General features: G+C 50.8%; 1 protein-coding gene across 1 annotated transcript; it reads right to left on the reverse strand.

Moving 5' to 3' along the window:
* Window positions 1–6,463: 6,463 nt before the first annotated feature.
* On the reverse strand, window positions 6,464–12,161 carry LOC106966901 (steroid 17-alpha-hydroxylase/17,20 lyase). The gene is made up of 8 exons (XM_015063072.3): window positions 11,797–12,161; window positions 10,527–10,665; window positions 10,087–10,316; window positions 9,209–9,295; window positions 8,604–8,819; window positions 8,114–8,283; window positions 7,435–7,538; window positions 6,464–6,921 (listed from the first exon to the last, which is right to left on the reverse strand). Exons 1-8 carry the CDS (start codon window positions 12,091–12,093, stop codon window positions 6,638–6,640), a joined length of 1,527 nt encoding a protein of 508 aa, XP_014918558.1. The 5' UTR covers window positions 12,094–12,161; the 3' UTR covers window positions 6,464–6,637.
* Between the last annotated feature and the right edge of the window lie 249 nt (window positions 12,162–12,410).

The raw sequence follows: 12,410 nt of genomic DNA on the forward strand, positions 1-12,410 counted from the left end.
TCTCTCAAAAATAAATAAACCATTAAAAAAATTGTTTTAAATCTTTAGGAAAAAGAGGATACGATAGAAATGTGGACAGGCCCTGGAATTTGATACACAAACCATGTATTACTGAGTCTCCCACTTTGTGCCCAACACTGTGCTGGATGTGGAGGAGAATGCAAAAGAAATACTTAAGACAAAACCTCTGCCCTCTAGAAGTTAAGTTGCAGTCAGGAAGATAAAACATCCGTGTAAAATAGTTAACAACAGGAGGTAGACTGAGATGAAGTCAACAGTACAGATTGAGGAAATCTTGAGGAATCGTGGGGGCTTGTTTGAAGTCTTGCCTACCAGGCAGGGACTTAAGAACTGATTTCTAGGCCATGGGAGAGCCACTGGTGTGCCAGCGTCTGCCATCCTGGGCCAGTGATTCTTTCCTAAGGAAAGAATCACTTGTCATTTTCACTTGTCATTTTACCTCCTCCTTAGGACTATCCACCTAGAACTTAGAGTCACATGTAAGGAAGTCCCTGCCTTAAGGGAAGGACCAGGCTTCTGTCTCTGCCCAGGGAGGGGAACTCTACCGCCCAGCAGAACTTCTCCTTGCGTGGCCCGTAGGTGGGCGAAGCAATATGATGTGCATTTTGGAACCCTCCTGGAGGGAGTTCCTGCCTCCCCAAGTGGAACGCTCCCTAACGGGCCCGCAGAGGATGCTGACAGCATTTGTCTTCCCCAGCCCCTGGGTTTACCTGCAGTTAGCACTATTGTCTAAGAGTCCAGTATAAGCTAGACAGGCCCCCGTGCCCATCTTTGACCCTGGGCCAGAGGTCGCTATTCTGGCCCCTCAGTGACTCTAGTGGGATGGTTGCTGCCTAGTTCCTTTTAAACTGTTGGGCTCCTCCAAGTAAGCCCAGGGGAGCCTTATTAGCATCTAGAGACAGTTCTGTTCTAGAAAGGATGGGGGAAGGACATCATTCCTGCCTTCATTAAACTAATGTCTGAGTGGCAAAAGAGGAGTACCACTCTCGCGGGCTGCGTGCTGGAGGCTGTGCATGAACCCTTGATACCTAGGTCCGTGGAGGCCCCCTCACTGCACCCCGGGGTTCCTGGGTCACTGAGTTCCTCATTTCTCTAATGAGGTATAGCGTCGTCTGTGTCTATTGCCCCAGGTGACCAAGTTCAGGTGGAGACAATACCAATTCTCTGAAGCACGAAACAGAGGAGATTTGATGAACAGGAATTTCAAGAAACTCCCTGTTCTCCAGTTTCCTCTGTTTTCAGCCAGGGAGGAAAAGCGGGGTTTGACCCAGGAGAAGTGGGGAGTGGGTTTGACTGTTGCCCGAACCTCCTGGAAACCTGCTTCTGCCTGAACCTAGTGGTAAGGGCAGTGGGTCCTAGGAGGTGTTTGGGTTGGGGTTCCCAGCCTGGCACTTACCATGTGCTGGGCATCGGGAATGCAAATATGCCTTAGACCAGGCTCCTGATCTTCAGAAGAGCTAAGGATCCCAAGGGGGAGAAAAGGCACGTAAACAGTTTGGTAGCACATGGTAAGTACCATGAAGCATGTGTGCACAGCATGCTTTGGAAGAGAATGTCACCCACCTGGGGGTATAGGGTGGCCTACCTGGAGCAGGGACCACTAAACTGAGTTTGCCAGGTAAAGAATGGTGTGAAGAGAATCCTAGGCAAATGTTTGTTTTGCAGATTTTTGAATGCCTACTATGTGCCAGGTGCCGAAAAGCACACAAAAGCATGGGAGGCCGAAATGTCTAAAGCTGCTAGCAATTTAATCTCTGTAGATAAGTGCATTCTGGGAAGTGACAGGAGATGAATCTGGAGAGGTAAGCTGGTAATAAAGTAATTTGTCTTCGTTGTTCTGTTTATTGACTGCGCATTATCGGGTCTTGTGTAAGCATCTTACGTACTTTTTTTTTTTTTTTTTTCCATTTTAGCCTCCAAACAGCCATCTGAGGTATGGACTGCTTTCTTAACAGTGTGAAGCATTCAGAGAAGTTGACTGACTTGTCCAAGACCACACAGCTAGTAAGCAGTAGAGCCGGGATTTGAACCCTGAAGAATTGGTTCTCACAAGGCACACGAAGAACTTTTGATTTCTTTTCAAAGGCGAGAGGGAGTCAGAGAAAGGTGGTGAGCAGGCAAGAAGCGTAGTGAAAGGTGAGCCAGACACTGTTTCCTCAGGAGCTACTTTATCCCCCTTGCTTGTCCCCCTGGCCTCGTCAGAAGCCTCCAGAGGCCCCCACACCACGCCAGGCATCCCTGCTAGAGGCCCTCTGTGCTGAAATGGCCTCACACCTGGGATAGGTGGTACACATTAATAGTAACTTCCCCGGGGAGGGTGAAACATTGCAAAAATCTCAGGAGTTAGAGCCTTTGGGTGGCTTGGAGGGGAGAAGAGGATTTGTTTGATCCAAAGTTTCTCCTTGCGCTCAGCCTGCTCCCCACCAGTTTAACCTTCCATTGCATGCCTTCTCACCAAGAAGTGTCGAGAAACCCAATCCCACTAGAAAATCTTACAGAGCACCCTCTGTGTTGGGACCACGAGAAGTTGGTCTCTGGGTTCTCCATCTACTTCCCAGCTGCCAGCATACCCCTGGCTGGAGAGGGAGGGAGGAGCGGCAGGCAGGATCATCAAGGCCTTCGAGGGAGGGTTCCTTGAGGTCCTGTCCTAAAGATGGACCTGTCCGGACAACACCTACTTCATCGTTAGAGAAGGACTCATTTCATGGATCTGGCTGTAGGCAGTGGCAGTAAAGCCAGTATTTATCGAAGGACTAAACGCATTGTGTAGGTCCATATTTGACCTTCAGCAACATTCTGAGGTGGGTGGTACTGTTTCTATGCACACCTCAGACCTCCATGTTACAGTTGAGAAAACTGCCATTTAAAAGGCCGAGTAAGGTGCCCGTGGTCACTGAGTCTGTAAATGACAACACTGGGAGAACTTGCCTGCACAGCCTGACCTCTCAGTCTTCTGTAGCTTCCCTGCTTCCCTGGTCCTTTCTGCTCTTCACCCGCCCCAGAGCCTCAGATAATGGGCAACACAGGTGGTAAGTTACCCCACTCTCTAAATGAGGAAATGGGTTCAAGAACCTAGCAATGGGCCTAAGATCCAGGGCGAGGCACCTGGGGAGCCTGGGGACGAGAACCTGTGTCCTTCTCATCCAGTCCTTCCTGACCCTCTCACCTCCATGATTGGATTCCTTTCCTCCAGAGGTGGGTGTTTACACCTAGGCGTGTGACCAGAGAAAGGGCTCCTCATTTGTTTCAGGTTTTATGGCCACCAGAGGCACCAGAACACTCACACACTCACCCACCCCCACTCCACACCAAGGGTGTCAAAGAAGGGGTTTCGTCCCCCTCAGAATGGAGACTCTGGGGAGCTGCCCTTCTGAAAGACAAGGACAGCCCATTTCTCCTGGGACAGCCAGCTGTTTTGGCTCACAAGAGCCGATTGGTAAATTTTCAGGAATTTTATGAGCTGTTTATTAAATAACCATTTAAAAATTAAACTATTTAAACCTACCAATGAGTACATTATAATAAAAACCAAGGTAGTAAATACTCAAAACTAACCATTTGCTGATTATTTTACCACCTGTTACTTTCATCTATGCCCTTGAGGTTATTTACATCTACATGTGGCGGGAATACTATGTAATGGTATTTACTACATACATAGCATATAGCACTACCATGTATCTCTTCCCAGCTCGGTGTTCAGTGACATCACATTGGTGGCTCGAAATTATTACTCATAGTGGGGAGTGTTTACATCATGGCAATTGGCAAACACTACAAATCAGGGCTATTCTCTTCCACTAGCATCAGGAAACTGTTTAGTGTTTACTTACCATCATACCACTGGATAAGGGCATTCTGAGGCTTAAAATGTGACTGTGGGGTCTTGGCAAAGCCTTTCTAGCTTTGCCAAAGATCTGGGCTTCCTTATGCATAAGGAGATAGTCTGTTTATCACTGGACCAATTAGCCAAGGGATTTGGAGCACTGGATTCATTCCTGTTGTGTGTCTAACCTACTTGCCAGGTGTTGATGCGCAGGGTAAGGAACATGAGAAGATTCAGACTTCAGTCTTGAACTCTGGAGATACAGGGGCAGATAGTGGTCCCCGGGGGACGCTACACCCGTTTTGAACCCAAGCGGATGCTTAGGCGGGTGTGGGATTCAGTACAAGGAACAGAAGCTGAAAAGGGGACAAGCACTGGGGCTGGGAGTCAAGAGATATGTCCTGGAATAAGGCTTGCTCTCTGAGACTCAGGATGGGACAAGTTAGGTCAGTAGGAAAAGGCCTTCTTGGCAGGGGAAGGGCAGTTTGGGCAGGAGTCAGAGTTCATGAGGCCATTTTCTGAAAGGACCTTCAGGTTTGTACTCTCCCCGGCCAGACACCCTGAGCCCTTCTGCACGGACACCCAACAGGTGAGAAGGAAAACATGTCTGGCTCCTCCTCCTGCATGATTGAAATCTTGGGTTCTAGTCCCAGCCCTCATGCTAAGCAGCCGTGTGACTTAGGGCAAGGCACCTCCCCTGCTCTTGCCCCCACTGGCCCTCAGTTTTGTCCTCTTCAAAATGAACGGTTAGTCTCTCATTTCCCTTCTGCTCAGTGATCTGATTCAATAGTTGGAGAGTAGAATACTTAACTCACCTCCAGCCCATCTACTCCCCTTTGCTTTAAGCCAAGGGTAGCTTGGGCTCTAGACCAGCCACAAGCTGATGGGGGCAGAGGACCCTGGGAGAGGGAGAGGGCCACCTCCAGTTAAACCCTTTCCCATCAGCCCACTGTGGTGTCAGCATTTTTCCAGGCTGCTTATGATGGGAGCTGGTCAGCCACAGCTGCCCACAAATTCTTCTGTGCACTCTTTAGCAAGACCCTGAGGTTACTGGCCAGTAAAGCCCGGGACTGAGTTGGGGGGACAGTAAGGAATGGTCTCTCACCACCAGACTAACAAAGCTCTTTGAAGGAAGAAGGTGCTGCTGTAATGGAAAACTGTCCCTCCCTCCTTGCAGGGGCTCCATTGATTTCTTCTTCTGAAAACATAGCCAGACAGGGTCTCAGCCTTGCCCCACTGGCCCTTCCAGAGCCCTCCTCCAGTCAGAAAAGAAGGAATGGGTTGATGATCTGACCCTGGCCCGGCTGGCGCCAGGGAGCTGGCGTTGGAGCCTCTCTTCTAGGCTAAAAGGCAAGGGTCAGTGTCTCCCGGGGCGTCTCAGGACATCTCTCACTTACAAACTGGCCAGTGGCCAAGGTTTGGATGCTGGTTTCAAGGTTTGAAGAAGTCTAGGAGTCATTTTCTAGTGAGGCCTTTACAGACTTCCTGGGGTTGTGGCGTGGGGAGCAGGGCATGTCCTGGGTGAGCAGAAGTCTGCTGCAGAACGCTTTCCTGGCAGTTTTTGCCCCAGGACAGGGTGAGGGAAAGGAGACCTGCTGGTCTTTGGGGACCGAGACAAGAGGGATGGGTAGTGGTGGCTTGAGTTTGTGGATTGCACATACTCCCCCAAAGCCAAACTTTGAGGTACACGCAGTAATTCCTGTCTGCATCAAACAAGATCTGCTCTACTTCCGAAATGTAAGCAATCCCACCATCTCTCACCACCTCCACTGCTGTGGCCAGGGACTAAGCCACCATTACCTCGTTCTCCTGGACCAGTACAACCATCTCCTCCTCCCTGCCCTTGCTCTCGCCCTCTCAGACCAATCTCCACTCAGCAACTAGGGTGGTCTTAAAAATACAAACCAGGGGCACCTGGGTTGCTCGGTTGAGCATCCAACTCTTGGTTTCAGCTCAGGTCATGATCTCATGGTTCGTGGGTTCGAGCCTCATGTTGGGCTCTGTGCAAAGCCTGCTTGGGATCCTCTCTGTCTGCTCCTCCCTTACTCGTGCACACTCTTTCTCTCTCTCAAAATAAATAAACTTTAAAAAAACAAACCAGACCTTCCCACTTACAGTATAACCCCCCCTGCCCCTGCCCAACAGCAACTTCCTATCATACTTGGGGTAAACACCTAAATTCCTTCCTGCTACTTACAAAGGCTCCATGGGACCTAGCTCCTGCCTCTAATCTGACCCCATCATCAGGAACCGTTCTCCCCTTTCATTTGCTCTATCTCACCATGCTGACCTCTCCCACCTCGAGAACTTTCCACCTGCTGCTTCCTCAGCATGGGATGCTTTCCCCCAGGTCTTTATGCCTTCCCAGCTACTGGCTTGCAGTGGCCACCCTCCACTCTGCCATTCTCTTCTCACATGGCCAGCATCCAGTATAATTGACTTCAAAGAACTTAGGAGTCTCTGCAGTGCTTACTTGTCAGCCCTCACTGGAGTTTAAGCTTCACGAAACCAGGGAGCTTGAGTGTCCAGGGACAGTGAGTGGCACATAGTAGGTGCTCAATAAATATTTGTCGAAAGAATGAGTGAACAAATGAACAAATAAATGAACTGCTCAGGGACCGGGAAGAAAAACTGTTTTGTTTATGCATACAACTAGCAGGGATTGCAGACTGGAACAGAAGGCAGTGTGGGCCCCGGGGAGGGAGGAAAGGCAGGGGAAGGTGGAGTTGCACCTCTAATTCTGTGCTGTGGAGCCACACAGGGTGGAATCAGGGGATGCTAGGTCAGCCTCTAGGTGCTACCCTCATCCTGGGCTTCCCTCCAGGCCTGGCGTACCTTCACCTTCACTTTGAAAGGCTCAATCAAAAAGACCACCGTGGGGTTGCCTTCCAGGTGGGGCAGCTGCCCATCATCCGGGACCTCCAGGTCGAACCTCTGCAGCAACCAGGCCATGAAGAGGAAGACCTCCTGGCGGGCCAGGCTCTCACCTAGGCAGGAGCGGGGTCCTGCTCCAAAGGGCAAGTAACTTAATGATGGCGAGATGAGCTGACTCCTCGTGGGGTCCAAGAAGCGTTCTGTGGAATGGGGAGGTGTCAGCCAGAGTCAGCGCAGTAATGGCTCTGGCCTGACTGAGGGGGAGACGCGGCCTTGCCCAGGGAGCCCCAGTCTGAGGAGGTGGATAGCCTGGCATGGGGGAACCCCATCCTGAGGAGAGACACGGCCCAGCTCTCAGGTAGCCCTGAGAAATGCACAAAAGAAATGCAATATTCAGGAAGGGTGGAAAGGAGGCAGTATTAACAAATGAAAATGCCACCATCCAAGGGGAGAGGGGCTGACCTGTTGGGAGCCATATACCTAGAGAGCTTCCTAGAGGACATTTACAGCTGGTAGAAGGAGAAAATGAGAAACCTAGCTGTGAAGAGTTTGGGTAAGTCCAGGGTAGAATGGGGGCTGTCAACAGGTTCATGTAGCTGGAGCCAGGAGTTTTCTAGTAGCAAGCTGGGCAGAGGGAATGGCATGCTGGAATGATGGAGCTCGGAGGCTAGGTTGGCTGTGTGGCCCGGGAGCAAGACAGAAGGGGGACTCACCAGGCATGAACTGGTCGGGCCGGTACCACTCCTTCTCATTGTGATGCAGTGCCCACAAATTGATGATAACATTTGTGCCCTTGTCGACAGCAAACTCGCCAATGCTGTCCCAAACAAAGAGGGAGAAGAAAGAGGAGTCTAAAATATTGTCCTTCCCAAACTGCTCAGCCCCCAGCTTCCACAGTCCCCCAGCCTGGGGAAAAAGCCCTATACGTCCTTGTGCCCACTCCCTCATCTTTTCCCCAGCTTCTTCCAGATTCGGTATGAATCTAGCCCTTCTTTAGCCCTCTTCCTGACTGGCTCTTACGTGTTAATACTTGTATATGTGGACATTTATGTCTGTCAGGGCATGTGGGTATGCATTTTGAGCTGGTGCATGTGTGTGCATCTGTTGTGGCTACTGGATTGAGTAGGAGTAGGGAGCACCTGGTCTTTAATCCCAGACCACATGTCTCCAGGGCAGCAGGCAGCTTCTGAGGGAGGTTGGTTAGATCAGTGGATTAGTCACAGGTGTTAGCAGGTGGCCAATCAACCCTATATTGATCAGTAGGGTCATGGGTAGGATGATTGATGGCCAATGGTTGAGTATAGGTTGACTAGCAAGCTGAGGGGTGGGGTGGTGGAGGAGGGACCAAGTGGGCTGGCAAGCAGTATTGTGTTATTAGGAGGGAAGGCATACCTGGAATCCATGATAGCCTTGTGGGGGATGAGCGTAGGGGCCACAGGCCGGATGCGAAGCACCTCTCGGATGGTGGCCTCTAGCAAGATGAGTTGATTCCGGTCACTCATAGTTGGCGTGCGGCTGAAACCTATATTCTGGTCAATCTCCTCCTGGAGCTTCTTATACAACTGAGGGCCAGAGCAGGGTAGATGTGACCGACATGCCTAAGCCCAGGGGAAGCATGGGCTTAGAAGAATCCTATTGTCACATCCAGAAGAGCTGGCTCAGACTCTTCCCAGTGATGGCTTTGCAGCCTGGGCTTTGCTTCCAGAAGATGGGGAGCTCCACCCTAGGGCCAAAGCCAACAACTGCTTGTGTAAGGATTGGGGCAGCCCAGTCTTCTTGCATGGAAGGGCAGAGGGTATTACTTCTCCCTCCTTCTGGGGCCATAGGTGGATCTGGCTGGGGTGAAGAGTGGCTGGGAAGGCCAGAGTAGGGAGAAGCCCACCTGAGGATGGTGTAACAGGAAGGCCACAGTCCACCTCACCACGGATGTGGTGGTCTCCACACCAGCCCCAAAGATGTCCCCTATGGTGGTAAGGATGTGTTTATCCGAAAGCAGCTTCGAATCCTGGTCTGAGGCAGCACTGTTATTGTCTGAGTTCATCCTGGCTTGGATCAGTACATCCAGCATGTTGGTGATAGAGTCATTGCTGAAGTTCTCCTGGTTGGGTGGAGTTGGGAGACAGTGATAAGGAAGGAGCCCCATCTACAATACCCTGCCATACTTCCGTACCAGACTGGAGATACAAAGGCTCCTTCCACTTGGAAGTGAGGGAAGGGGGTGAGGCCAGGCAGGACCTATGAGGTTGTGGGGTGGGAGGAAGCACTGGGCTCTCTTTAAATTTTGGGAGTGAGTGGGTCCCTTCTAAGATCCTCTGCAATTACTTACTTCCTCACCGCTATTCATTAGTTAAGTCATTTTTATTGAGGACCTACTATGTTCCCTACTCTCTGCTAGGTGCTAGAGATCCTACAGTGTCCAAAATGGACCTCAGCCCTGTTTTCATGACACTTCAACCTATCTCATGTCTCTTCTGCTCCGTCTCCTACCTTATGTTTTTCAAGGATTTCACTCAGCAACTCATCTCGGTTTTTAACATAATTCTTCATTTTTTCCAAGGTTTTGTTGGGGAAAATCTGGAAAGTAGAAATAAATGTCAGATCCATCCCTCTTCTGTTTTGCTTCTCCAACTACCAGAATCCCTCCTTGAGGCAGATCCTAGCTTTCTGTCTCTGGAGAGTGGGGGAGAAGGGAGAAAGAGAGAAAGAATCTTAAGCAGACTCCATGCTGAGTGTGGATGCAGGGCTTGATTCCATGGCCCTGGCATCATGACCTGAGCCAAAATTAAGAGTTGGACGCTCAACCAACTAAGCCACCCAGGCACTCCTTTTTTTTTTTTTTTTTTTTTTTTTTTTTTCCAGAATGGGATTATTAATGACAACTAGAACAACTCCAAACAAGGGAAAAGGGAGCATCTCCATTTCTCCCTCCCCATTCAATCAAACATCAGGCACTGATTGAGGGTCTACTAAGTAGACTCCACTGTGTGCCCAGCCCTTCGGAGTAAGAAAGACTTGAGTCTGAAGGCTGGGGCAAATTCTTTAACTTTTTAAGACCTCTGTTCTCATCTCTATGGAAACTGACCTTCCAGAGGAATTACATGATTAACTCAAGTGGGGTGCTTAACACTGAGCACATAGCAATTGGTAAATAAATGAGAGCCATTATCATGAGTATTACAATGCATAGTTAAAAGCTAAACCTATTTCTGTAGAGAAGTGGCAAGGTCTTAAAGGGAGTCACAAGAGGTAGAGGTCACTGTAGCTGAGGTGGTCAGGAGAATTGGGTCTGGAGCTAGGCAGTAAGAAATGCAGACTGCAATCAGGGATTGCTGGGATCTGAAAGTGTGGCCTGGCCTCATCCTCACCTTCAACACGGGGAATATGTCTACCAAATTGTCCTTTCCCAAAGTATTCAAGATGCCTTCATTGTAATTCTGTATGATCTTCAGAGCAGGATCTCCGTTCTTGAAGGAGGAGTTGAAGCAGATCAAGCAGATGATGTTGGTCACCGCCAGGAAGAGAGGCAAGTACAAATCTATGGACTGTCCATCCTGCATGGCCAGGTTATCACACAATAAACTGATTTCCCGACAAACTGAGAGGAGAGAGGGGCATGATGGTGGGGAATTAAGCAGCAGCCTTTATCCCTCCCAGGTCCATCTTAGGCAGGGACATAGACCAGAAGGCCACTAGATGGCAGCAGCAGCCAAGAAAGCACTAGATTGAGCCAGACCTTGCCCTCTTCCCAGCCCCTTTCCCCCCCTCCACCAACCCCCAGCAGTCCCAGGGGCCAGCCGGCACTCACTGATCTTCTCTAGCCTTTGGTCGCCATCCTTGAACAGGGCAAAGGTGGCCAGTGCCAGCTTCCTGTGCATCTGCCAGCTGGCACCATGGTCGGCAAAGGCAATGCCCTTTTGGTTGTCAGACAGGATATCCAGAGTCACCTTTGGAGAGCAGGAAAGGCTGTAGGAATCAGACCAGCCTGATGCTTTTTGAGGTCCCTCTGGGAAGAGGTGGCTTGGACTGCCCAGATCTCTGCCTTTCCCTGGGTCCCCTGGGGGGTGCTGAAGACTCAGCAGCAGCTCATCTACTTTTTCTGCCCTCCCATTGCAAGGGTGTGTGCCCACCATAAGGCCCCAGCTGGAGAATGCCGTCTGGACTTGGGCCAAGCCACCTCTTCCCAGAGGGACCTCAAAAAGCATCAGGCTTCAGAGCCCCTCCTCTTAAATCCTATGACCCCACAAGCCCCATCTGGCTAGCCTCCTCCTTCCTCTTTGCTCAGGAGAGTTGGGAGTGAGGCCGTTGGCCAGCAGACCTGGCTGACTGATCCAAGGAAAAATGAGTAAACCCTTGGCCTGATCAGAGATAAGTGGCTGTGAGGCAAGGGTGGAGGGGGCAGTGGGGGCTGCCTGGGCTGTTCAGGAGGGTACACAGCAGCAGGGTGTGCGGATGGGGCACTGGCAATATTCCCAGATGGTCAGCTTCTCTCCTCCCCCAGGAGCATTTCAGAAGGTTCAGTAAGATAGATCATCAGCATCCTTGAAATGCTACAAGGTGTCAGCCTTATGTGAGCCAGAGCAGCTGGGGACAGCCCCAAAGACACAGCAATCCCAGCCCTGCAAAAACTAGGCTACTTCTCCCTCACACCTTCCCATATAAGACAGTAATCATTTAAACCCCATTTTCCACGCGAAGAGTAGCATTCCTAAAGGGCTATTTATTGAGCACTTACTGCTCTGGGCACTGGGCTAAGTGCTTTGCATAAACGATCTCAGTTGATTAGGGAAATCGAGAGTCAGAGAGAACATCATCCAGTTCCAGGTGAGATGCCAGGACTGGGGCTTCCACCCCAACCCACCTCTTAGAAGTCCAGAAAAGGAGATATTCCTTTGATTCTCCCTGCCTGGTTTAGAGGCTGGGTGGAGTCTGAGGGGTTGATTCTCACCCACAGTCCTGCTAGTCTGTTTTGGGAAGAATTACAGAAGTCGGGAGGGTCATTCCAGGCTTGGTCTTGGCCAAAGAACTGCAGAACCCCAGGGACTGGTGAGAGAGGAGGGTTGGTGGGAACTGCTTACCACATGGGGCCGCCCAGAGAATTCCTTGCCCTTCTTGACAAGCACCTCCTTGGCCAGCTGGTGGTCGCCGACCATCACTGTAGTCTTGGTCCCCAGACGAAAGGAATAGATGGGGCCGTATTTTTTCTGCAGCTTGAAGAAGTTCATGTGCGGATGACCACTTCTGGGGAGGAATAGCAGGCTGCCCACCAAGGGCAGGGATGGGAGGCTCTTGGGATACTTGGCACCAGGGCACTTTGCCTTGGGCCACAAGAAATAGGCTAGGGTGAACAGCAAGAAAACCAAGAGCTCCCACATGGTGGCCGGGTGCCTGCAAGCAAGACAAGCAGCTATGGAGTGGAAGAGCCGCAGCCAGTTCTTGGGTGCGAGGAGGCCCTTTTAAGGGCTGCCCTGTTCTTCACCTTGGCTTTGTGTTATCTCTTGCCTTGTGGAAATTTATCCTGGAGCACAGCCAGGCCGGAGCCCTCTCCCAGAAAAGACAGAGGAAGGAGGAGTGGAAGCCTCCTCAAGGGCTGGCTCAACTCCAGGGCAAACCCCTAGGGGAGGAGTTAGGGAAGGGGGAAGACCATTTGGCCTCCCCCTCCCCCCCCAGAGCTCCCCATTCATCAATGTCC

This window comes from Acinonyx jubatus, chromosome D2 (genome assembly GCF_027475565.1).
Source record: "Acinonyx jubatus isolate Ajub_Pintada_27869175 chromosome D2, VMU_Ajub_asm_v1.0, whole genome shotgun sequence".
Taxonomy (NCBI): domain Eukaryota; kingdom Metazoa; phylum Chordata; class Mammalia; order Carnivora; family Felidae; genus Acinonyx; species Acinonyx jubatus.

Bases quoted from the DNA above. Each gene is read 5' to 3' on its own strand.
- LOC106966901 (XM_015063072.3), bottom strand. From the start codon at position 12,093: ATGTGGGAGCTCTTGGTTTTCTTGCTGTTCACCCTAGCCTATTTCTTG. The intron at 10,666-11,796 runs GTAAGCAGTTCC...TGCTCTCCAAAG, and splicing joins TCTCTGGGCGGCCCCATGTG to GTGACTCTGGATATCCTGTC. The intron at 10,317-10,526 runs GTGAGTGCCGGC...CTCTCCTCTCAG, and splicing joins CCAAAGGCTAGAGAAGATCA to TTTGTCGGGAAATCAGTTTA.